Source organism: Perca fluviatilis, chromosome 1 (genome assembly GCF_010015445.1).
Source record: "Perca fluviatilis chromosome 1, GENO_Pfluv_1.0, whole genome shotgun sequence".
In the NCBI taxonomy this organism is placed as follows: Eukaryota; Metazoa; Chordata; class Actinopteri; order Perciformes; family Percidae; genus Perca; species Perca fluviatilis.
Genome location: NC_053112.1, coordinates 42032406 through 42057223, shown reverse-complemented (window position 1 = coordinate 42057223; position 24818 = coordinate 42032406). Strand labels below are relative to the sequence as shown.

General features: G+C 43.5%; 1 protein-coding gene and 1 long non-coding RNA gene across 3 annotated transcripts in view; both read left to right on the top strand.

Moving 5' to 3' along the window:
* Positions 1–24818, top strand: part of LOC120565855 (glycine receptor subunit beta-like) — a 123587-nt gene that overhangs the window by 47597 nt on the left and 51172 nt on the right. Inside the window, exons 1-5 of one of the 2 annotated variants that reach the window (XM_039811920.1) lie at positions 16943–18870; positions 19787–19893; positions 22544–22611; positions 22930–23156; positions 23798–23880. In XM_039811920.1, the coding sequence (XP_039667854.1) occupies positions 19854–19893; positions 22544–22611; positions 22930–23156; positions 23798–23880 (418 nt within the window). In that variant the 5' untranslated portion in view covers positions 16943–18870; positions 19787–19853. Of the gene's footprint in view, positions 1–16942; positions 18871–19786; positions 19894–22543; positions 22612–22929; positions 23157–23797; positions 23881–24818 lie in introns of those variants that run through there. The other variant, XM_039811914.1, reaches the window with a different exon arrangement.
* On the top strand, positions 4161–4958 carry LOC120565863. The gene is made up of 2 exons (XR_005640298.1): positions 4161–4346; positions 4820–4958. It is a non-coding gene; the product is annotated as an uncharacterized LOC120565863 (long non-coding RNA).

Below are 24818 nucleotides of genomic sequence, written 5' to 3'. Positions count from 1 at the left end.
GAGAAGTTCCGGAGAGTGTTCTCTAATTACAACATTCCTGTATATTTTAAACCTAAGAACACACTGAGACAGCGTCTAGTCCACCCCAAGGACAAGATTCCAAAAAATCTGGTGTATGCGATCAAATGCAAGGAGGAGTGTAAAGATCTGTACATTGGGGAGACAAAACAGCCGCTAAGCCGACGCACAGTTTTCAAGATCAAGATGTCTATATCCTGGACAGAGAGGATAGGTGGTTTGAAAGAGGTGTCAAGGAGGCCATATTTGTTAAAGTGCAGCGACCCTCTTTAAACAGGGGAGGTGGGCTGAGACATCATTTGTCTTCAGCCTACAACATGGTTCTGAAAACCATTCCCAGGCACTTTACAGACACACCATCCTGCTCCACCTCTTGAGCAGGGGGAGGGGCATCATCTGAAGCTGCTGGGATACCATCTTCTCTGGCAAACACAAATGGACTACAAGTTAGCAGTCATGTGACTTCATGCCATGAGATCATGTGACTGCCTTGTGTATTAAGGCCAGAGTTACTTCCTGTGCACACTAAACAACTGATGAAGGTGATGGATGAACACTGAAATGTCTTGTATTTTATATTTTTAATCCAGTGTTTTTAAATTAAAGCTTTGTTGAAACTTTAATTACTAATGTTAACTAGCATTTTAGTTAGCAATAATTAGCCTGTGTCCATGTTATCTCCTTGCACAGACCTACGCTCTCCGTTTCTGCAAGATTGGGAATGATTGAGATTTCTCTTGGCACAGCTGCCAGAAGACTTACAACTTTACAGGTTGCTCACGTCACATTTACTCTCTCAGTTGGAGGCTGTGCAGTAACGCTCAGTGCTCACCGGAAAGGTGCTTCTAATAACCTTCACTGGTCTGCGTCCAGAGCAACGGGATCTGTTGGTCCAGTTTATATACTGTCTATCTTCATAATGTGAAAATGTCTCTTTGTCATGTTAAATGGTAGTTCAATTCCATGTTTTTGTACAGCTGGTTTTAAGAAACAGGCATGCAAACAAAACCTTTCGGCGAATTTCGCAGGGTCACTTACAGGATTTGTTGAACCGAAAATATTGTTACACGTCTTCTTACGCTGCTCCGAATAAACGAAGAAGCCCCCACCCTGCTGTACGCGTGCACGCTCACACAGACATGCCATGGAGACATGCACTGGAAAGTTCACGGCTCTATCCAAGAAATTATTATACATCCATGTCCATGTCTGAGACTCACTGGCAACATTGTTTGTGGTAAGTAACGTTAACTAACATCACAGTATTGACTGCAGTCAAATAACAACTTTCCTGGTTTTAAATTAAAGATGAAGTCATGGCTGAAATCAACCCAATCATTTTCCATCAAGCATAAACCCAAACAACTAATCTTAATGTTGTGAAGTCCTGGGGCCCATTCTTCGTACGTCGCTAACTCACTTAGCTGGATTTGATTGTTGGCGATTTGGCATGATCTTGGATTGTTTAGTTCTTCGACGCTCATCCTGGACTTGCTGTCATAGCAAAAGGTGCGCAATCTTAAACCTGCTCGCGAGCAGGCTTATTTCATGTCAACAGGATTAGATCCCGGCTATATAAATGGAGGTGATATGGGAAGTCTGTCGCAGCCATGTCTTGTCCGTTTTTACGTCAGGAACCTGTTGCTGAAGGTGCCAGAATAATTCAAAGAGCTTTTCGAAGCAATCGCGTTTTGCGAGATCGACAGGATCCTTTAGCGCAGCGCGATAATCTACTGATTGAGAGATATCGTTTTTCTCGGGAGGGTCTCATCTACATTATCAACTTGGAGCCACACATTAAAAGTTTGACTCGTCGGAAAAGAGAACACAATGGCATTACAATGAACTACACTAGGAAAAAATATGATCAATAACAAAAGCAAAACATTACCTACTACATTAAGTTATGCAGTTTTCACCTTCACAATTCAAAGCAATTGACTCAATATTTATCTGTTGGAATGACTGTACCAGCCATTTGGATTATAGACATACTTAATTTAATGCAGCAACAAATTATTTACACTGTAGCAAGATGATTTAAAACTCATTTACCTGTAATTAAGGTGTTGCTGTTACTGGTCCCTGGCTGTAGGTCTAAGGAAGAGCTGCCCCCAGGGATGCCCTCCACAATGGGTCGGTTCGCATTTAGCCCAAGGGCCAGCTCTTCTGCCGGGGTATAATGTGGGGGTGCAGGACCACCACCTGTTTTTTTATGCTCCGCCTTTTTCTTGGTTGCTGTTATAAACAGACAAACACATCATTTAAAATGTTTTTGGGTAAAAGAGACTAAACAGTAGAAGTAGAAAATCTTACCAGTTTGAAGAATATTCTTGTACTTCACTTTTACTTGGTGCCATGTTCTAGTGGGTCCTGAGCTGGCTCTGACATTAAGCAATTATGAAATAATTAAAATACAAGAATATATACTGTAATAAGTGATATAACCATAACATGGAACACTTACGGATTTAATTTGTCTGCTTCTTTTTGCCAGCCCTCTCTCCTGGCTTTTGCAGACTTTGAGGTGTTCCCTGGCGTTTTAATTATTGTTTCAAACTCAGCATACCCTTCCAGTAATAGTTCTTGCTCTGCTGCGTTGAAAAACTGAGCGCGCTCTTTGGCCACGGTGAGCAGCCAATAGCAGCGTTGCTGATCAAAGTTTCTGCTATCGATACATCTCCCCTTTTAAACAAGCGCATGAACGCGCAATTATCTCACTAACTCAATCCAGCTATACTAATCATCAACAGCAGGTGTGTTCGAAGAACCTAATTAGCCAGATAATGATTAGCAAGATGATATCATCTAGGATGTGTCATTTGATCTAGGATGTTTTAAGCAACGTACGAAGAATGGACCCCTGTTGTAGTGGTGTCATAACAGTGGGGAACCTTCAGGGCCTTCTACGCCTTCAGAGAAGGCCTAAACATAATAATACATAATAATTAATTTAATTTAATAATAATACTAATAATTAAGTATTCAATAAAAAAAATCTTTTTTATTTTTTTATTTCTATCTCATTTAATTTAATACAATACATTTAATACATTTTCTCTCATCTATCTATCTATATGTTCTAAAGATAAGCTTACTGTCAAGGTCATGTCCTGAAAACATGTTATCCAATCAGAATCGTCTGTCTCTATTAAGGCCCGGTTAGCTGGCTCCTTCATTGGTTAGGACTTCACGATTCCCGGGGAAGGCCAAGCTATGTGTTTTGGTGTGGAGAGTGACGGGCAAATCGACCAATCACGCTTTGATTTCAAGTGGGCGGGAAAAAAACAAAAGATCGTAGGCCTTCATGAATTTGGAGGATGCTACGTCATCGACGTCCGTCGGACCGTTCCAATGTCGAGGATCCTCCGAATCCCACTGTCAGTACCCGATCCGTTCCACCTGCACAATCCGTTCTGCGCATGTGCAAGATGACACGTATGCCATGACGTAGGCGCAGATGATAATGCTGCGTTCATTCCACCACCACCTTGGAATAACGGCACCGCTTCCACCTGTACGATCCGTTCTGCGCATGCGCAAGATGTTCACACGCTAGCCTCCAGCTAACGTTAGTTAGCTAATAGCTAATTCGGCGGACCGCTAGGTGATTATAGCGGTCTGCCGTTAGCCTCCACCGGGAAGCTAACGTTAGTTTAGCTAACGGTTAATTTGGCTAACCGCTAGCTGATTGCAGCGGTCTGCCGTTAGCCTCCACAGTTAAGCTAACGTTAGTTTAGCTAACAGCTAATTCGGCTAACCGCTAGCTGAGACAGCATGTAAACTTTAAAAGACCCTCAAAATAAAACTTGAAAATAAACGTTAACATATATAACAGCTGTTACGTAAGTTCTACTTTACTTGTGCTCATTTAAAATACAATCACTCAATACTTGTCTTTATTGTTATTACTGTAATGTCTTAATTTAGCTGTAGCTTGCTTTTCCCATTAAGTTTAACTTAACGTTATTTTAGACTGAATCTAGCTGCAGAAACAACGTAACCAGTGGGGCGGTGCCTGTTATTTCGAGGTGGCATGAACGCAGCATTATCATCTGCGCCTACGTCATGGCATACGTGTCATCTTACACATGCGCAGAACGGATTGTGCAGGTGGAACGGATCGGGTACTGACACCCACCAAGGACTGAGTCCTTCGTTCGGAGAAATCCCCATAGACGGCAAAGGATGCATATGTGTATCCTTCGCGCTCCCATATCACCCACAATCCCTTGCGCGCGGCTTTGCCGGCTTGTTTAAAAAAATTAAATGGCGGACCTAAGCGGGAGTTGGAGCGGTATCGCTGACGGCGAAATAATCATTTAAATGTAAGTATCTTTAGTGTTTGCCGTACATATGTTATCACCGTTAATGTTTTAAATCAATGTAAAGCTTAACGCTTTAATGCTGGTACGGATTGCTTTAGTAATTAGGTAGATACAACCGAGCTAACGTTAAGCTAACTGACCCTATCATTAACATTAGGCTGTTAGCTAGCTAGCGGTCTTTTGTGCCATTTGTGTTTTTAAAGTTTAATGTCCGGTGGCATTTTCATCTCTTTTATATGTTGTTGCTCCTATATGCGTAACGTTAGCAGAGATTTAGAAATGTGTGTGTTTACCAGTTGTAGCTGCAGGGTGGTAGGTAACGCTGCAACTTATTTACTTCACTATCAACGTTACATGAAGGCTAAAATGTATGAGTAACTTCCCATGTAAAAAGTATAACGTTCAATATAACGTTACCTTATAGCATTCATAATGGTAAACATATTTTTCTTGTGTTTGCTGTCTTTTAACAGGGACAAACTGAGGCTGTCACTGAGGATGGGAAAGCAAAAGACAAGCAGGGAGACAAGAGGCCAAAGAGAGATGAATAGCTAGATTATTTGCTAAAGCCTTTTAGAGATTGGCATTCTGAAAATAAATGCATTAAATTAACTGGTTTGTCTGTGTCATTACGTTTTTGGGGTGTGTATATAATATACACTGTTTTTCAATGTCTATTTCTAACTGAATAATTATATTCAGATGGTACCTGTTTCCAATAACTTGTAAGGTATAGAAGCTCTAAAAAGAAATTAACGAAACGTGTATCTTTTATTATAACATTTATTCAAACATTACTATATACTTTACACAATATTCAACATGAAGCGATGACCAGACTCAGCTGCTGATGATGGTGTTTCCAGACTGCAGACAGAAGGAGAAAGCTTTAGGTTAGTCCAGTAGTTATCCAACCTGTCCTGGTAAGATTAGAATTGTATCACAAATATATTTAAGCATACTGTAATGTTAAAGTACTTAATGTAACTGTGTAGTGGTCTTCATGATGGTCTTAACTGACAACTGTTGACCATTTAACACACTTACACCTAGCTACCTTTACTGTGTTAGTGGGTGTTTATCAATGGTGTTGTTATGACTTTTCATATGTTGGATGTAGCCTTGTAGCTTGTGTGTCTATAGTACTACTTAACCTTTCTCACTTGCAGTTTACTGCATATCATACTGCCTGTGGTAGGTCATTAACTGGTAGTGTTTACCTTGTAGTTGCTGATCATATTTTGCACTGCATTTGTTTGAAAGCTAGAAGCTACTGGACAATGAGCTAATGTTACATGCAGTAAACTACAAGCTCTTGTAAACAACTACTGTAAGCTTAATGTAATTAAGATTAATTAATTAATGCAATTCTCCTTACCAGTTAAGTGTTATGACAACTACAAACATGAACTCCCACGATTTTCTAATTTTATTGACATGGGATAAATAAGAAAACGACCATTGCTTACATTAAAGCCTATCAGTGTCGGTAACGTTGCCTACCTTAGCACGTTGCGTCAAAGTTGCCGACAGAATATTCTCCTCCTGCAAGCAGACTGACGCTGATTCACCTTCTCAACAAAAAAATTGAACTTCACAGTTCCACATCCATTTCGCATTGACATTTTGTCCAGTGTTTTGAAATGCAGCGCGGAAGTGAAGGCGGCGAAACATTTTCGATGACGCAAGCACGCAATGACGTGCACTTGCTAGCCTGTTCCAATGTACATGCTCTCCGAATGCTCAGGAGGAGTCTGGCCTAGCCTCTGAAGGATCCTTCCTTGGAAGGACTAGTCCTACCAAGGAAGGATCCTTGACATTGAGAAACAGCTCGAATCTCTGCAGAGTGGTGAGAGCGGTTGAGAGACAGAGTTAAATGGCGGAAGACGAGAGCGACGTTGTGGCTAGCTTGATAGCATCGCCTTTTTCAAGGCGGCCTTTCACAGAAAAACTTGAAATAATAAAAAACGGAAGACCAACTCCAGAACTGGAATTAAAAGAAAAGGTTAAGAAAGTGGAAAGGCATTTCAAGACCGAAAATGATCAGCGATATCCATGGATGACGGGCTGTAAGAAGCTGTACTGCTGGAGTTGTTTACTTTTTACAAATGACAAGTCATCCACCTGGGTCGGCGGCGGATTTGTCAGCTTTACAAATCTGACAAAGTCAGCCCACCGACATCAAGATTCTGCGGCACACCTGCAAGCGACGGTCAGTTTGAAAACTTTTGGGGACACAAGAGTTGATCTTCAGCTAGATGAGCAGCGCCCACCTCCTCCGTGGAGCGGTCTTTCTCAGCTCTGAAGCACATCAAGACGCACGCCAGGAACAGTACTGGACAGGATCGCCTGGGAGCTTTGGCACTGATGTCCATAGAGAAATCACTTCTTTTGGAGCTCAAATCAAAGGACAAACTTTATGACGCCGCCCTCGCCCACTTTTCATGTAAGGTAGGCCTATGTTATAAACCACCTTAATTATTATTTCAAGGGATTAAGATTACTGGATGTATTTATTACAGAGGTTGTCCCAGCGCAAATTGCCTTTAATTCAATATCGAATCAATCAATCAATGTATCAAAAGTGTGCGGTTGGATTTTTGTTTTTAAGAGGGTTTTTATTCCCCCCATGCTCACTTATCTGTCCCTTTCCCTGTGGCGAATTAAGGAGGTATAATATAACCTATAAATTAAAATTGTGACTTTAATGTGTAATTGCGCATGGAGAGGCATTTGCACTTCATTGCAACTTTAAAACATAGTCTTTGTATTACCAGCTTTGTGTAACTTTTGGCGTATTGTGATTTTGAAGTTGTATTGTAGATTGATGATGCTCATGGATTTATTTGTCAATGTGTGAATGATTTGTAATGCGCCGTGATTTCTTAGTGCTGTCCATGGTGACGGGGTGACATTCTGGGTGACCTAATTTTATATTTCCAGATTTTGGCTTTAGAGTAGCCTATGTTTATTTAATTTCAACTATGTAGCCTAAATGGTCTTCAGTTTTCTGAAGTTAATGTTGAGAATGTTTCTTGTTGCGGAGAATGTTATTAACGTTATGCTCTATTTGTTTACATCTTTGTCATCGTTAATTAAAGGATTGCACTTGTTAAACCCTTTCAATTCATCGTACTGTTGCTTTTTTCCGCGATGATTTTTTTTCTCGGCGGTGATGGCCGAGGTGAAGGCCCAGCTGTAGTACTCACGGTTCGCCACTGTGTCTTAATATTGTGATTTTATTGTTGGTACTATTGTTGTGGTGTTTTAATGTTGTGAAGTTGTATTGTTGTTGTCTTCATGTTGTGGTTCTTGTTATCGGAGTGGTGTTTTTGTGATGTGGTTATTGTTGTTGTTGTTGTGGGCGGGTTTTAATACTGTGAAATTTGATTGTTTTCCTTTAATGTTGTGTTAGCATTTTATACTCCAGTGTTAGGTTTCCCTTCTGACAGAGATGTGATTCTCTGTTTTCTGCCCAGGGACTACAGCTGAAAATAAGCATATAGCTAACTCTGGTACTGCTTTTTATTTTTTTTTATTATCAATGTATGACAGCATACAATGTTCAAAAACCCCAATGGAAAAACAAGGTAGAAATGGAGTGACCCTGCCCGGAGGAAGCCCGGGGCCCCCGTCTGGAGCCAGGCCCAGACGGCGGGCTCGTCGGCGAGCGCCTGGTGGCCGGGTTTGCCACGGAGCCCGGCCGGGCACAGCCCGAACAAGCTACGTGGCTCCCATCTCTCCAGCCCATGGGCCCACCACCTGTGGGAGGAACCGCTGGGGTCGGGTGCGCTGCCACATGGGTGGCAGTGAAGGTCAGGGGCCTCGACGGACCAGACCCGGGCAGCAGACGCTGGCTCTGGGGACGTGGGAACGCCACCTCTCTGTGGGGAAGGAGCCGGAATTGCGCGCGGAGGTGGAGCGCTACCGGTTGGATCTGGTGGGGCTTACCTCTACGCACAGTCTCGGTTCTGGAACTGTACTCCTGGATAGGGGTTGAACTCTTTTCTTCTCCGGAGTTGCTCAGGGTGTGCGGCGCCGGGCGGTGTGGGATACTAACAAGCCCCCGCCGAGCGCCCGCTACGTGCTGGAGTTTCCCCGGTGGACGAGGCCGCCTCCCTACCGCCGGGTTGTGGGGGAAAACTCTGACTGTTGTTTGTGCATATGCACCAAACAGGAGTTCGGAGTATTCGGCCTTCTTGGAGACCTTGAGTGGAGTCCTGCATGGGGCGCCAGTGGGGGACTCCATTGTTCTGCTGGGGGACTTCAACGCACACGTGGGCAATGATGGAGACACCTGGAGAGGACACCATGTTCGAACATAGGGATGCTCATAAGTGTACCTGGTACCAGAGCACCCTAGGCCGAAGGTCAATGATCGATTTTATAATCGTTTCATCTGATCTGAGGCCGTATGTTTTGGACACTCGGGTGAAGAGAGGGGCAGAGCTGTCAACCGATCACCATCTGGTGGTGAGTTGGGTCAGGGGTTGGGGGAAGACTCTGGACAGACCTGGTAAGCCCAAACGTGTAGTGCGGGTAAATTGGGAACGTCTGGAGGAGGCCCCTGTCCAACGGACTTTCAACTCGCACCTCCGGCGGAGCTTTTCGTGCATCCCTGTGGAGGCTGGGGGCATTGAACCAGAGTGGACAATGTTCAAAGTTTCCATTGCTGAAGCTGCGGCGAGGAGCTGTGGTCTTAGGGTCTTAGGTGCCCTGCAGGGCGGTAACCCACGAACACCGTGGTGGACACCGGTGGTCAGGGAAGCCGTCCGACTGAAGAAGGAGTCTTTCCGGGATATGTTATCCCAGAGGACTCGGAGGCAGTTGCAGGGTACCGGAGGGCCGGAAGGGCTGCAGCCTCTGCCGTGAACGAGGCAAAGCAGCGGGTGTGGGAGAAGTTTGGAGAAGACATGGAGAAGGACTTTCGGTCGGCACCAAAGTGCTTCTGGAAAACGGTTCGCCACCTCAGGAGGGGAAGCGGGGAACCATCCAAGCTGTGTACAGTAAGGATGGGACACTGTTGACCTCAACTGAGGAGGTAATAGGGCGGTGGAAGGAGCATTTTGAGGAACTCCTGAATCGGACTAATACGCCCTCTATGTTAGAGGCAGAGCTGGAGGATGACGGGGATTGGTGTCGATTTCCGGGCGGAAGTCACTGATGTAGTCAAACAACTCCACAGTGGCAAAGCCCCGGGGAATTGATGAGATCCGTCCAGAAATGCTCAAGGCTCTGGTTGTGGAGGGGCTGTCCTGGTTGACACGTCTCTTCAACATTGCGTGGAAGTCTGGAACAGTGCCAAAGGAGTGGCAGACTGGGGTGGTGGTTCCCCCTTTAAAAAGGGGACCAGAGGGTGTGTGCCAATTACAGGGGTATCACACTTCTCAGCCTCCCTGGTAAAGTCTACTCCAAGGTGCTGGAAAGGAGGGTTCGGCCGATAGTCGAACCTCAGGTTGAGGAGGAACAATGCGGATCCGCCGTCGGGTCGTGGAACAACGGACCAGCTCTTCACTCGCAAGGATCCTGGGGGGGGCCTGGGAGTATGCCCAACCGGTCTCCATGTGTTTTGTGGATTTGGAGAAGGTGTAGACCGGGTCCCCCGGGAAATACTGTGGGAGGTGCTGCGGGAGTATGGGGTGAGGGGGTCTCTACTCAGGGCCATCCAATCTCTGTACGACCAAAGTGAGAGCTGTGTCCGGGTTCTCGGCAGTAAGTCGGACTCGTTTCAGGTGAGGGTTGGCCTCCGCCAGGGCTGCGCTTTGTCACCAATCCTGTTTGTAATATTTATGGACAGGATATCGAGGCGTAGTCGGGGTGGGGAGGGGTTGCAGTTCGGTGGGCTGGGGATCTCATCGCTGCTTTTTGCAGATGATGTGGTCCTGATGGCATCATCGGCCTGCGACCTTCAGCACTCACTGGATCGGTTCGCAGCCGAGTGTGAAGCGGTTGGGATGAGGATCAGCACCTCTAAATCGGAGGCCATGGTTCTCAGCAGGAAACCGATGGAATGCCTTCTCCAGGTAGGGAATGAGTCCTTACCCCAAGTGAAGGAGTTCAAGTACCTTGGGGTTTTGTTCGCGAGTGAGGGGACAATGGAGCGGGAGATTGGTCGGAGAATCGGCGCAGCGGGTGCGGTATTACATTCCATCTATCGCACCGTTGTGACGAAAAGAGAGCTGAGCCAGAAGGCAAAGCTCTCGATCTACCGGTCAGTTTTCGTTCCTACCCTCACCTATGGTCATGAAGGCTGGGTCATGACCGAAAGAACGAGATCCAGGGTGCAAGCGGCCGAAATGGGTTTCCTCAGGAGGGTGGCTGGCGTCTCCCTTAAGAGATAGGGTGTAGATCAGCCTCATCCGTGAGGAGCTCGGAGTAGAGCCGCTGCTCCTTGCGCCAAAGGAGCCAGTTGAGGTGGTTCGGGCATCTGGTGAGGATGCCCCCGGCCTCCCCTAGGGAGGTGTTCCAGGCACGTCCAGCTGGGAGGAGGCCTCGGGGAAGACCCAGGACTAGGTGGAGGGATTATATCTCCAACCTGGCCTGGGAACGCCTCGGGGATCCCCAGTCGGAGCTGGTTAATGTTGCTCGGGAAAGGGAAGTTTGGGGTCCCCTGCTGGAGCTGCTCCCCCCGCGACCCGACACCGGATAAGCGGACGAAGATGGATGGATGGATGGATGTATGACAGCAAATGGATAGCGTTACTGCAGAAGTTATCATTGATAATTAACGTGATAATTAATGTTAGCTAAGTAAAGTGTTAGCTAACAATGCTGTCAGTCTCCTTTCCCCGCTTGTGTTGACTGACATATCTGGCTGCTTGTTGTGTAGTCTCACATTGTGAGACCTTCCTCCACAACGCTGCGGAGGAAGGTCTAGCTAGTCTACACAGCATTGCTGAATGGGAGAAAAACATGCTCTGGTTTATTGGCATTTCTTTAAACCAATCACAATCATCTTGGGCAGGGCTAAGCTCCGGAGAGAACCACGGTGCCACTGAAAAATAGCATGATTTGGTGGAACATGTGTACGTTCAAAGGTTGTTTTAGTCGTGCAGCAGAAAACTCAGATATGACATTCTGGGGTAACTAGACCACCAACCACGACCGGCCGCTCGCGGTGCTCAGTAACCGATTCTGGGGTATCAACCGCGATAAGCTTCGTGGGAAATTAAGAACTCTATGCACTGGTGGTGGATGTCGTTGATGCACTTGCATCATTAGGTTTGCTTTTTTAAAAACAAATCTGTCCATTTAATTCTCACTATGATTACCTAACGCACATGCACGCACTGTGAGGGGGGATGGAGGCGTTTTCATCCAAGAGACGCTGTGATTGGTGGATAGGATATGGAGCAGGGGACTGACAGAGACATAACCAATCACATTATGTAAGACGCTCCACTTAGCTCCAATTGCAATGTTTAATTTTAAATGAATGTAGCCTACTGGCAGTCTGGCACATGTGGTTGCTCAGTGGGTGCTCTGTATTTTCCTTGTGCGCGTATGTCTTCCTCTGATGTAGACGTAGCTTACACTAAGTCAATAGATAGTAGTCTATACAGTGGAGTTGCATATTAAGTGGTTCAGGGTCCTTCTGTAAGTCATTTTGGAGTACACTTTGGTTTTGATAAATTCTACAAGCAGCAACACCACAGGCCAAGCAATCAGCCCGTTCCAAACAGGCACATTTTCAATGGGCACTGTACTAGTTAGTAATTAAACTTAAACAGCGAATGTAAGTCGAAACTGCCTGCGAGCTTCTCCTGTACTATACGGTAATTCCTCTACTATGCGACAGTAAGTCGCGTGGTTATGACACAATCGTTAGCCTATTTTTACAAAAACGTCTACTATGGAGCCATAACATGAGATACAAGGTAATGGAGCCTTTTATACATTGTCGTGTTTCTTTAGAAATAAACAATGGACAAATATAGTCTTTAAACGCTTCAGATGCGCTTCAGTATGAAGTTATTCACTGTCAAAGTGGCGCCAAAATGAATGGCAGTCAATGGAATGCTAACGGTAGGTGATGGCTTGGTAGCATCAAAATGGCGCTATAGGAGCTACGCGTTCTTACCATGGATGTATTAAGAGAACTGGATACAGTGATCGGCGGGAAGCCCCGTACGTTCCAATGAGAGTGCTCAAAAGCGCATTAAGACAACATGGAGCTCGGCTCTTCCGCATTCTTGGCCCATGACGTCACGATGGACACGTGCACTAGCAACAATTTGTTTGCGTTGTCTTAGCAACCGGTGGCAACATGCTCGTTTGGCGCGGTCTCTCTTACAAGTGGCGAACTCATGAACTCGCCGTTTTGATTGTATAAAATATTCACTAACGTTACACACTGTGTGTTCGTTGTTCCCGGTCGTTTACATGCTTGGCTAAATAAACGATAGATGTATTTAGACAACCAAGGACATTTAATACTTATGTCGTGCTATTAGCTAGCTAGCAGTTAGCCTGCAGTTTCGTGAACAGAGCTCATCCATGGCTTCATCTCTCATCCACGTTACAAGCTTTACAGCATACAGCCCTCGGATGTATCATAAGAGAGAACCAGGGCGATGTAATCACTATGTCTGTAACGTTATGTAGGCATGATCTTAATACAGCCATGCTAGCTAAACCTGATGTTACCAACTAGCTAGCTAGCTGCTAGCCCCGCCAGTTTGGGAAACGCTAATGACGTTACATCCACATAACAGGCTTTACAACATACATACATCCCTCGGATGTATCATAACTTTATAAGATAATACCATGGGCGTATTAGTAGAACACATGATGAATTACAACCACTAGCTATATCCATTATTACAGCTAGCTAGCTACGTGAGCTCGGCAGAACAGTCATGTGAGCGGGCGTGCGCAGTCCCGTGGGTCTGCTCACGTCCATTATGCGCGTTCATCATTTCAAATTTAATAATTCTGTATTCGTTTCTAGTGAATGTTAAAAATGTTAAAAACGTAACGTTTTAAACAAGGACCCTTTCATTGTTCAAGCTGGTAAGTTATATACCCCGAAACAAATGATTCGCTGAAATATAGACGTTTCTTTCGCCATGTAATGTCTATGTGAAAAGTCTTTCTGGGCCATGGGGTGCAGTACCACCGTTATCCGCTAAGCCCATGTTGGCATATAGACATGGCGCTCTTCCTGGGGGCTTGGTTCTTACCCCCTTGCTATGGACCCGGGCGGGTCTTGGCGTGGCCATAGTAGTATTCGTAACATCGTGAGTGGGGGTGCTGTGAGCGCTGAGCAAGCAGGTACAGTAGTGAGTTGTCGTCTATGGAAAAAGACGGATAAAGCAAAAAAGCTGTCGGGGGGGCTAAAAATAGAAAAAGAAAGAGGGAAAAGGAGATGGCATGTCAAGGGTTGGACAGCAGTTAAATAAGTGGATGGTGAAAGGCAACAGGTAGGATTTAAAGTGTGACGTCTGTGCTTGGAGGCTTGCAAATATTCATGTTAACAGACTAGCTAGCGTTTGCTAACACTGGGAATGTAGCAGCCAAATGGGGGTTTACAGCTAGCTTAGAATATGCAAAACCGAGGTTGCTGAGCTGAAAACTGGAAAATATAAGGTAGCATGTACAATAAATGACAAGAATCTGGAAAACATACACTACCGGTCAAAAGTTTTAGAACACCCCAATTTTTCCAGGTTTTTATTGAAATATATGCAGTTCAATGTCTTATTGTACTTTGAAATGAAAGAATACAACAAATGAACATTTTAAGTTAAAAAAGAAATCATGGAATCAATTTATAAACCAAAATGTATTCAACATTTTTTACTCATCAAAGTAGCCCCCTTTGGCAGATATAACAGCTGAACACACTCGTGGCATTCTTTCTACAATGGGAATCAAATATTCTTCAGAATGTTCTTCCCAACTCTGTTGCAGAAGTTCCCATAAATGTGTGGCACTTGTAGGTTGCTTTGCTTTCACTTTTCTGTCCAGTTCATCCCAAACCAGCTCAATGGGGTTTAAGTCTGGTGACTGTGCTGGCCACTCCATGTTTTTAAGCTTACCATCTTGTTCTTTTTTGCTAAGGTAGTTCTGGTATAGCTTGGACTTATGTTTTGGGTCATTATCTTGCTGTAGGATGAACCCCTGTCCAACTAGGCGCATACCAGAGGGTACTGCATGGCGCTGCAAAAGGCTGTGATAGCCGTTTTGGTTCAGGGTGCCTTTCACTCTGTACAAATCACCGAACCTGGATCCAGCAAAACAGCCGCAGACCACGCTTCCTCCTCCATGTTTGACAGTTGATGTCACACACTGAGGAACCATCCTTTCGCCTACTCGACGGCGTACAAAATCCTGCGTGATGAACCGAAGATTTCAAATTTTGATTCATCAGTCCATAACACCTTCTTCCAGTCTTCAGTAGTCCATTGACAATGTTTCTTGGCCCAGGCAAGCCTCTTTTTCTTATTCTGACGTCTTAGCAATTGCTTTCTTGCTGCAACTTGACCTATCAAACCTGCAGCTCGAAGTCTTCTCTTTACAGTTGAAACTGAGACTTGCTTATTACGACCTAGCCTGGGTAAACCCTGACGAACTTCCGGCAAATTTGAGATTTGCTCTGCAAGTCAGTCTGGCGAAGAGCCCATTCAAACACATTTCCAATGTCCTCAAAATTGAGGCACCAATCACAACCGCTGAGGCGGGCTTTACACCAATCACAACCGTTGAGGCGGGCTTTACGCGACGAGGATAGCGCAGCGACGGAGAGCAGCTTTTTGTTTACATTCAACATGACGGTTACCGAAGCTGTGCTTCACGTGCTCGGCGACCCGCAGGTCAGTCTGACATATGCCGATTCCATGCAGGTCAATACTACAATTAACTGACAACATAAGTTATACGAGTTACAGTTCTCTTCTCAAGAACGCACGCACACACGGACTCTGTCTCTTTTTCTTTTCTCTGAACTTCTCCGCCATGTGTGTGTGCGTACCCGCTTGCGGTGTGAAGCATGTGTCCGCGCTATTCTTGCACAGGGAACCTCGTGAATTAACCTGCAACATGTCAGTTGTTTGGAAATTCTTCAGCGTGTGTGCAGAAGATAACAAGTTTGCAATATGCAACACCTGCAAGGAGAAAGTAGGGCGTGGAGGGACTACACCAAAAACCAGAATCAAATTTTTTTTAGTTGGATATTGGATGTGAAAAGCGTCACCCGGACCGTTGGTCTGATTGGTTGAAGGACTATCCAATTGCGCCCAGAGGCATTTGAGTGGCATCCGTTGGTGACGCCCCTTTGGAAATGAACTGTCAATGAAGCTTTCCCAGACCCACTCTCAGTTACAACTGAGAAGGGTCTGGTGTCAGCCAGGCTAATTACAACCACTATTAAGCTGTGCTTGAAGCTGTTGTCCTGTGAGCCGCCTATCACGCAAGCTGTTGACTCTCAGAAACTTGTCTTCTGATTCTGTTGTGGCGTTGGGTCTGCCAGACCTCTTCCTGTCAGAGTTTCCCCCAGTTTCTAAGTGCCTTTTGATGGTGAAGAATACTGTACTCAATGACACCGTGACTTTCTAGGCAATTTCTCTGTAGGAAAGACCAACATTCTTAAGTGTTATGATGGTCTGTCTCTCTTCTATTGTTAATTGCCTTTTTCCCCGCCATTTTTATGGCAACACACTACTTTCTGCAGTACAATACTGTTCAAATAATGCTCACGAGGGTACGGTACCACAGTGTGTTCCAACAATACTTTTATACAAACAGAGGGGGGTTGTAAGTAATCCAGACAAGTTGGAACACCTGTGGGAATTGGTAGCACCAACTTTCAAAGCTTGATCAACCTCCATTGCTGCAGAATAGCTTTAACCCATTTCTTGTTCCCTGAAAAAGGCCTTTTTGTAAAATTCTGAAATGTACATTATTTTTCAGTTTTGGGTAACCTTACTTTTTTTTTAACCTCAGGCAGTTCACCACTTACCTTTGTAGCATTTCAAGCTATTCATTGGACTTGAACTGCTAAAATGTCAATAAAAAACCAAAATAATTGGGGTGTTCTAAAACTTTTGACCGGTAGTGTAACTAATGCAATAACTCTGGTTTACCAAGGAATCATTAATAGATTTTGTTTTACCATTAGCTGTCAGACATACAGGCTATAGTTACATCTGTTGGGTGACATGGAAGCTGTAATTACAGGGTCACCTCTCTCTCTCTCTCTTTAAAGGTCTGTGCTACTCCCCATATTTGTACTTTTTAAAATCCAAAATGTGAATGTAATTTTAACAGCAGCACAACCTTACTGCATAATAGTTTTCTTATCAGATGCCTTCACTAGGCTGATTTAAGAATTTAATTTAGCCTGCTATATTTAACAGTGAGTTCATTTCATTCAGGTGTGAGGATGTTGGCTCAGGAAAGACAGGGTAAGGCAACAGGTAGGTCTAACATTAGGTTGAAGCGTAGGGGGAGCCACTTGATTCATTTCTTCATATTATTAATAATATGGAAAAACTAATGAAAAATCTATTACATAATGTTTGTTTGACAATATGTCTTAGTGGAGAAGAACACAGGCACGGAGTGAATGAGACAGACATGAGGTCGGCGATGGCATCAAGTAGAGATGAGACCAGTAATGACATCAGGTAGGAGTTCTTTAAGACCACACAACTAAATGGCCAGTAGGGTTTGAAGAACGTATTCACTGTGTCCTTTTTTGGGGAAAAATAGTGCAGACAGACATGGAAAATATAACAATTAGCCTAACAGCGGGGATGTAGTAAACACATCAGAACGCCAAAATTGTTGCTGCATACCCCTCTGACACTGGGTAGTTGCGCCCCTGGGTGCACCTCTCACACCTATCTTCCTTTTGAGCATGATGTCATCATCATGTCAGGAGGGCTTTAAGCATGTAAACACCAAGATAGCAGCAGGACCTGATGGTATCAGTGGGTGGTTCCTCAAACTGTGTGCTGATCAACTAGCGCTGGTGTTCACAATGATATTCAGCCTGTCACTGGCTCAGTCTGTCATACCCACGTGTTTCTAAAAGTCCACCATCATTCCTATGTTCAAGAAAACACAGGCCTGAATGACTACCGCCCAGTGGCGCTCACCTCTGTAGTGATGAAATTCTTTGAACGACTGGTCAAGGATTACATCTGCTTCTCACTACCCAGCACAGTGGACCCACTACTGCTTGCCTAAAGTTCCAACCAACCTGCAACATCAAAGCACAGTCCCCCATTTCTTTTCTTTCTCCGTGAAATGAAGCTGCCTTCAAGTGCGGTCGGGAATGTCTATCTATAAATGATCTGACAGAAAACTTATGAAATATAGTTTACTTATAACACAACAAGACGTCACACAAATGGGCCATATAAGTGACACTCCCACCGCCACACATCCCTGCGTCGTATCGCCGAATTGCTCTCTTTGGTCTGAATGTGCCCTAAACTGGTTTACTAATAGCTTAAATCACAATTTTTTGTCAGAAAATTGAGTTTTCAATGTGAATATGTTTAGACAACAAAACTACTTAGTTAAAATCAGCACATTTGTTAAGTTACTTATATGACAAGATGTATTTCCTGAGTGAAAGTAATGTGTTCATTTGACCCATCCATACCCAACCTTCCTCCATATCCAGAGTTTTGGCAGAGTTTCTTATACTTTGTCACTGTACTTTCTGCTTTGCTTCCCCTCATAATTACTATGGCAATATGGGTCGTAATTGCCGCTTGAACAAACAACTTATGTGGGCAATTTTCGGTGACAGTCTCCTTTTTTTGGGAAGCCACTGTGGTATTTAACACTAGAACCGTCAGCATTCCATTTCTACCTATAAGTGGGTAATTTTTACCAGCTGGCACTTGCAAATGCAAATGTCATTTCTTGAAGCAGTTAAGTTGTTCATTTTCATCTATTTTTAAAAATAATGACAAAGCAACTATTTAAAAGTCAGTTTACCGGGCTTTAGGCTCCTTCATTACAGATCGAATACACACAAGATGTTTTGTGGCTGCACTCTCCCTGTCATGCCCAGCTCCCATTAGGTCATGTTTTCAGTTTTCTTTCACATTCATCTTACTTTGCTCACTTCCTGTTTTGTTTTGATACTCACCTTGTGTTTGTATTGCACTTCGGTGGCTCCCCGACAACCGGCTGTTTGTCAAAGCTGAGAAGTGTGAGTTTCACGTCCTGACTGTTTCATTCCTTGCCTACGTGGTGACGGAGGGGGAGGTGAAGATGGACCCTGAGAAGGTGCGAGTGGTGAAGGATTGGCCAACTCCCACAAGCTGGTAGCAAGTTCAACGTTTATTGGGGTGTATAGAAATTCATAAGAAGCTGCAGTACTGTTGCTGCCCCTTTGCATGTTCTTACCTCTCCTAAGCTCAGGTTCCAGTGGTGTGATATGGATCTGAGGAGAGATCATGGGTTTCGGCCAGCAATATCCTGGACCCTAACCTCATTCGGGAGTTTCATGAGCAGCACCCAAATGAGCCTTGGCCGTCAGGAGTCGGCCCTAGAGGAGGGGGTACTGTCATGCCCAGCTCCCACATTCATCTTACTTTGCTCACTTCCTGTTTTAATTTGATACTCAGCATGTGTTTGTGTCAGTTTTCTTCCGTTCTTTTTCTGCCTTCCCACCTTGTGTGATCACCTTCCCAGCCCTAATGTCCTGCACCAGTGTCTAATTGTCTCCCCTCCTCCCTCATGTGTATATATTCACTTCCTTGGTCTTTGTTCTCTGCCAGTTCGTCATATACCTTCGAGTTTAGTGTTCCAGCTTTTTTTTGGATACTGTTTTTGTCTACTGCCTGTCAGTGTTTTTGGAGACTGTTGCCTGTTTTGTTTGTACCAATGTGTACAATAAATCAATTTTGTTTGACTGTTACTACGTGTCTGAGACCTGCATCCTGAGTACCCTGTTTGCCCCGCCTGACATTCCCAGTGTGTGCTCCTGGTTGTAGACAGTTCCATCCTGTAATGGTTGAGCTGACACTAACGAATATAAACTTTGCTCTAGCTTGTGAGATTGCAGCCTCCTTGTCAAAACGTGTAAACAATTAGTGCTGCTAGGCTACAGACCGCGGTGTGAATGCTGAGCACAGCAATATACAGCAGTTATAAGGAGGGAAAAAATGACCGGTTTGCAGTTTTAGGTGTAAATAATCATATTTTCTTTTTATACCACAGCCCCCCATAACTAACTAGATGATTATTAAACCCATTTAGGAAAAGTCATGAACTGAGAGGTGAAGGGGTTTTATAATTACAGTTATATGCATTTAAACATGACCCATTGGTGGCTCTAGTGTTAAATAATGATTTATTTCTGGCTCCTTTCCATTTCCCAGATTTTGCTATTTCACATGTATCCAGCATTGTTGGGAAGAAGAAACATAGCATTTTAGATGTGGGTGTTAATTGTTTTCATTCCTATTTAACAGCCAATTGACCCCAGAAGATTTGGCCGATGTTCCAGCTAATGCCACCTCCAACATCTTGAACCGTCTGATGGCCAGCTATGATGCAAGAATAAGGCCTAACTTTCAAGGTAATGCCACAAACTATACAGTTATGTGATGACAAACATTTTCCTTTCAGAAAGACTGTGGCTACACATTACCAACTACTACATTTATGTGTGTTACATATTTTCCATTAAGGGATTTTTTTTTTTTTTTTTATCTTGGCACATGACTGAATTTAGCAAATCCAATTTGTTAAATTCAAGTTTTAACTTCATCTTCAACCCACATGAAAACAACCAATCAGATCCAGGGGGACTCTCTAACTCGATTTCAAGCATTACTTATGCATTAAGAATGCATTATTCATGGTCTAAACATCAAGAGCAGATTTTACCATTAGACTATCTGGGGGGCCCAAGGTAAAAGTGCCCCAAACAGCTATAGATTTATTATGATGTTTAGATAAGAAATGTATACCTCCCAACACAGGCAAAAGCATCATGTTCAACAGAGTTCACCATCTAGTGGTACAATGTCTAGTAGTACACAGTAAGTCAGTAGTATACAGTTGGGTTGCTTTGGGGGCCGTCTCCTTAAAATGTTTCCTTTTTTTTTGTTTACAACAAACTCAGTGGGAAAACACTCATCAAGCGCACACACTATCCAGCATATATTAAAGTGCTCATATTATGCTAATTTTCAGGTTCATAATTGTATTTAGAGGTTTTACCAGAATAGATTTATGTGGTTTAATTTTCAGAAAACACCATATATTTGTTGTACTGCACATATTGCTGCAGCTCCTTTTTTCACCCTGTGTGTTGAGCTCTCTGTTTTAGCTACAGAGTGAGGCACTCACTTCTGTACCATCTTTGTTGGGAGTCGCGCATGTGCAGTAAGTACTGCTAGCTAGTCAGTTGCAGAGTATGAGGGAGTGCCATGTTAGCAGCTAGGCGTTTTATAACGTGTGTTACAAAGTGATGCACGTTCGTCACGGAGTAAAGGCTGGACTACAATAGAGCTGTTTGGAGCAGTTTGTGAACAGTGTTTTCTCCAGAAGATGGTAAGTCCCTTTGGGGTGGACTTTGGGCTTTTTCAATTTGTAAACCTATAATGTGCACAAAAAGATATATAACACAATAAAGGAAAGGGGAAAAGCCAAAAAGCATAATATGAGCACTTTAAAATAAAGACAACCCTCTGTTTCAGGCCTGATGCGAAGCTTGGGAGCAGGGTAGAAAACTATTACCAAAACTATTTATCTGCCTTACTCAAAAGAGCAACTAAATCAAATATGCTTATTCAGAACCTGGGGGATGGAGCCTGGTCAGCCCTCAAGAAGTCATGGGAAAGGGATCTGGATATTACACTGGATGATGAGGAATATGACAGAATCCGTAAGACTGTGCAGACTGTTTAGACTTGATAAGTAGACTTGTAACAGAGCACTGATTGTCGTTAGGTTCACTCTGAGGTGAAGGTAGAATATAAGAACTTTCTTGAGATTTGCGTGGTTGAAATCACCAGCAACAATCTGGATGTGCACTTTGGAGCTCACTGATAGCTCCATAAAGTTCAGCTAACGCATTGGTAGGATTAGCGCTTGATTGTATGTAAACACCAATGAATTTGTGTGGAATGTAGAATGGTCGGCATTTAACAGTCATAAACTCCACCAGCGGTGAGCAGTAGTTGGATACAAGCACTGCATTTCTGCAACAGTCCGTGTTAACATATATGCAAACCCCACCTCCACGAGTCTTACCCGACAGAGCAGCATCTCTAACTGCTCGGAAGGCTAGCAGGCCTGGTAGCTGGATAGCGGAGTCTGATAGGTCAGTGTAACGCTTATCGGTTCAATTTTCTAAGCACAGACAGACATTTGAAAAAACAGAAAAATGGGTTCAAATATCAATTTTTTTTTTTTTTTTCACCTTGACAAATTAAAAAATTGGATCTTTAAACTGTTTTTCCAATTTTCTGTTTTTATTCAGAGGATCAGAAATTTAGAAAATTACAAAATTGCCAGACAAAAATTTTACATTCTACTGCAGCAGCTGCTCTCTGCTGCCTCTTGTTCCTCCATCATCCGCAACTGTTCCTCGCTGTATTGCGGCTCGTACAGGTAGCTATGAGCATCGGATTCGCGCACCAGATCTTCAAAATCCCCTTCTGCCATATCATCTTCAAATCTACCTTCCGCCATCGTGGTTAGCCTACTAAAGTATGAATTAATTACTCAGCTTTCTCTACAGAGCAATAGCCTTTTAGCTTAGCTTCAAGATGGCTGACACTATTTGGAAATTCTGGGAGTGAGGTCCCACCCCCTATGGGCGGGTTGGGTTAGCTGGCTGTAGTCTATAGCCTTTTGCCAGAAAAGCCTCAGATGACGCAAAATGACTATTTTTGCGTCATCAGAGGCTTTTTTTCCAGACACACAATACAGAGATCTCTCGTCTCAGGAGGACATGAGGGATGGAAGCACGGTCATTCGAAAATACTACTGGGTTTCTACTGATACAAAGCTTAATGCTAATCAGTGAAGTATCCCTTTAAGTGCTAACATTGAATGTACTTTCAGTGTATTCATGTGGAATTTTCTAGTGGAGAAGGTGTTTTTTCCCCAAATACAGTAACTCATCAGCATCTGTTAGTTTTACTCTGTTCTAGATGTAATTGAACGGTCTGGTGTCATATTGCTTTAAGTCTGTCTTATGTGTATGTGTGTTTCAGGCATCCCAGTTGAGTCCAGGGTGAACATTTTCATTAACAGCTTTGGGTCCATCCAGGAGACTACTATGGTGACACATAACACACACATACTACAACCACACTTAATGTTATTTTTTCTTGTATTTATTTTAAACATATGCATTTCTGTCTGTATATTGCAGATAATGCTATATATCACTAATGTTAAATAATTTGTTTTCATCATTCTGTTGAACTGACCTTTTTACACTGATCAAAGCACAATATGGCAATATTAATATTAGTATAATAGCAGTGTACCAATAGTGCTTGTCCTCGAAATAGCAGTAGGAGTAGCAGCAGAAGAATTAGCAGGATCAGCAGTAGATGTAGTAACTATTAATAGTACAATGTCTCTCTCTCTACAGGACTACAGAGTGAACATATTTCTTCGTCAGAGATGGAATGACCCTCGCCTACGACTTCCCACTGACTTTAAAAATGACGCACTAACTATTGACCCCAACATGTTCCAGTGTTTGTGGAAACCAGACCTTTTCTTTGCCAATGAGAAAAATGCAAACTTTCACGATGTCACCCAGGACAACATTCTCCTCTTCATCTTTAGGAATGGCGATGTATTAATCAGTATGAGGTACACCCTCACATTTTTCATCTTTTTTATCAATCTCCCTCTGCATTATATATCTCTGCATTCCCAGTGACAGAGCTGCTGCTTTTCAGTCCACTGCTATCTTTTATAATCATCACATTTCAATGTAGGTTTTTCAGTCTGTGGGTCTACACCGGTTTCTAATTGTTTAATTCTTTAGCTTATGACCAAATACCTGCAAAATTACATGCTAACCTGACATAGTGAACATGGTAAACAGTGACCTACTTAACGTGAGGATGAAAAGCAGTGTCGTCGTAAACATGTTAGCATATTAACATTAGGATTTAGCCAAATACACTTCAATGTAGCTTCATAGAGTGGCTTAGTGCGGCTGTAGATCTGGGCCCATACAAGAAATATTTAGAGTTATACTTAAAAACAGTAAATTGTTACAAGAATATACATACATATAAAATGACAACTAATACTTTTATTATTATTTTGATTTATCTTTTGGTCTCTCTGAGGACGTAGAAGACCGCCTAGAGAGAGAAGATTTTAATCAGAGTAAACAAGAGATACATTTAAAATTCCATACGTATTAAGTTGTGTGTGTGTGTGTGTGTGTGTGTGTGTGTGTGTGTGTGTGTGTGTGTGTGTGTGTGTGTGTGTGTGTGTAGGCTGTCTGTGACGCTGTCCTGTCCCTTGGATCTTAAACTCTTCCCAATGGACACACAGCTGTGTAAGATGCAGATGGAGAGCTGTAAGTACACACACACACACACACACACACACACACACACACACACACACACACACACACACACACACACACATATTACTTTAAAGCTGAGAAAAAACAGAAAAGGTAGTAACTTTTCAGTCATCTTCCAATAAATCACAAGCACTTCAGTGTTTCTCTGCAAATGGGATTTTGTTTCATAAACAGTGCAGTCATCTGAAAAAGTATGCAAGGGTTACACTAGTCACTCTTTTTTATTCTGCCACTTTGCTGCCGTAGGGCACTTTGTATCTTGCATGAATGCTCAAAGTGTGTGTGAGAAGGGTGAGCACTCGAGGGAAGCAGTGTCAGCATGCCAGCGGTGGAATTGTGGAATTGCCAGAATATGTCAAATGTCTATCAAGACAAATTAAGCCAACTAAAGTCGAATAAGTATGCTACGGATGTAAACTTTGAAAAAATCCTAGTAGTCCCTGTAAGCTCTGTCAGCACTGTTGCCACGGTTAGTGCTTGGGAGCACAACATGGCTAACAGCTCCCTATTTCGACATCAGAGGTTAAAGCCGTATGCAGGCAATCCTAAACCCTTTAAACTATTCAGCCTTTTTTCCATTGCTGAAAAAGTAGTCTCATTAGGGCCGGAGCATGAAGACAATGAACACATAGAGGGAGTGTGACTTAATTTGGGTGGCTGTGGCTCAGGTGGTAGAGTGTTGTCTACCAATCGGAAAGCAGTCCCATGTTGAAGTGTCCTTGGGCAAGACACTAAACCCTGAATCACTGCGCCATCAGTGTGTGAATGTTTATCTGATGAGCCACCAGTGTATGAATGTGTGTGTGAATGATCCTGTACTATATAAAAGGACTTTAAGTGGTCATTAAAGGAACACACCGACTTATTGGGACTTTATCTTATTCACTGTATCCCTCAGAGTTAGATAAGTCCATACATACCCTTCT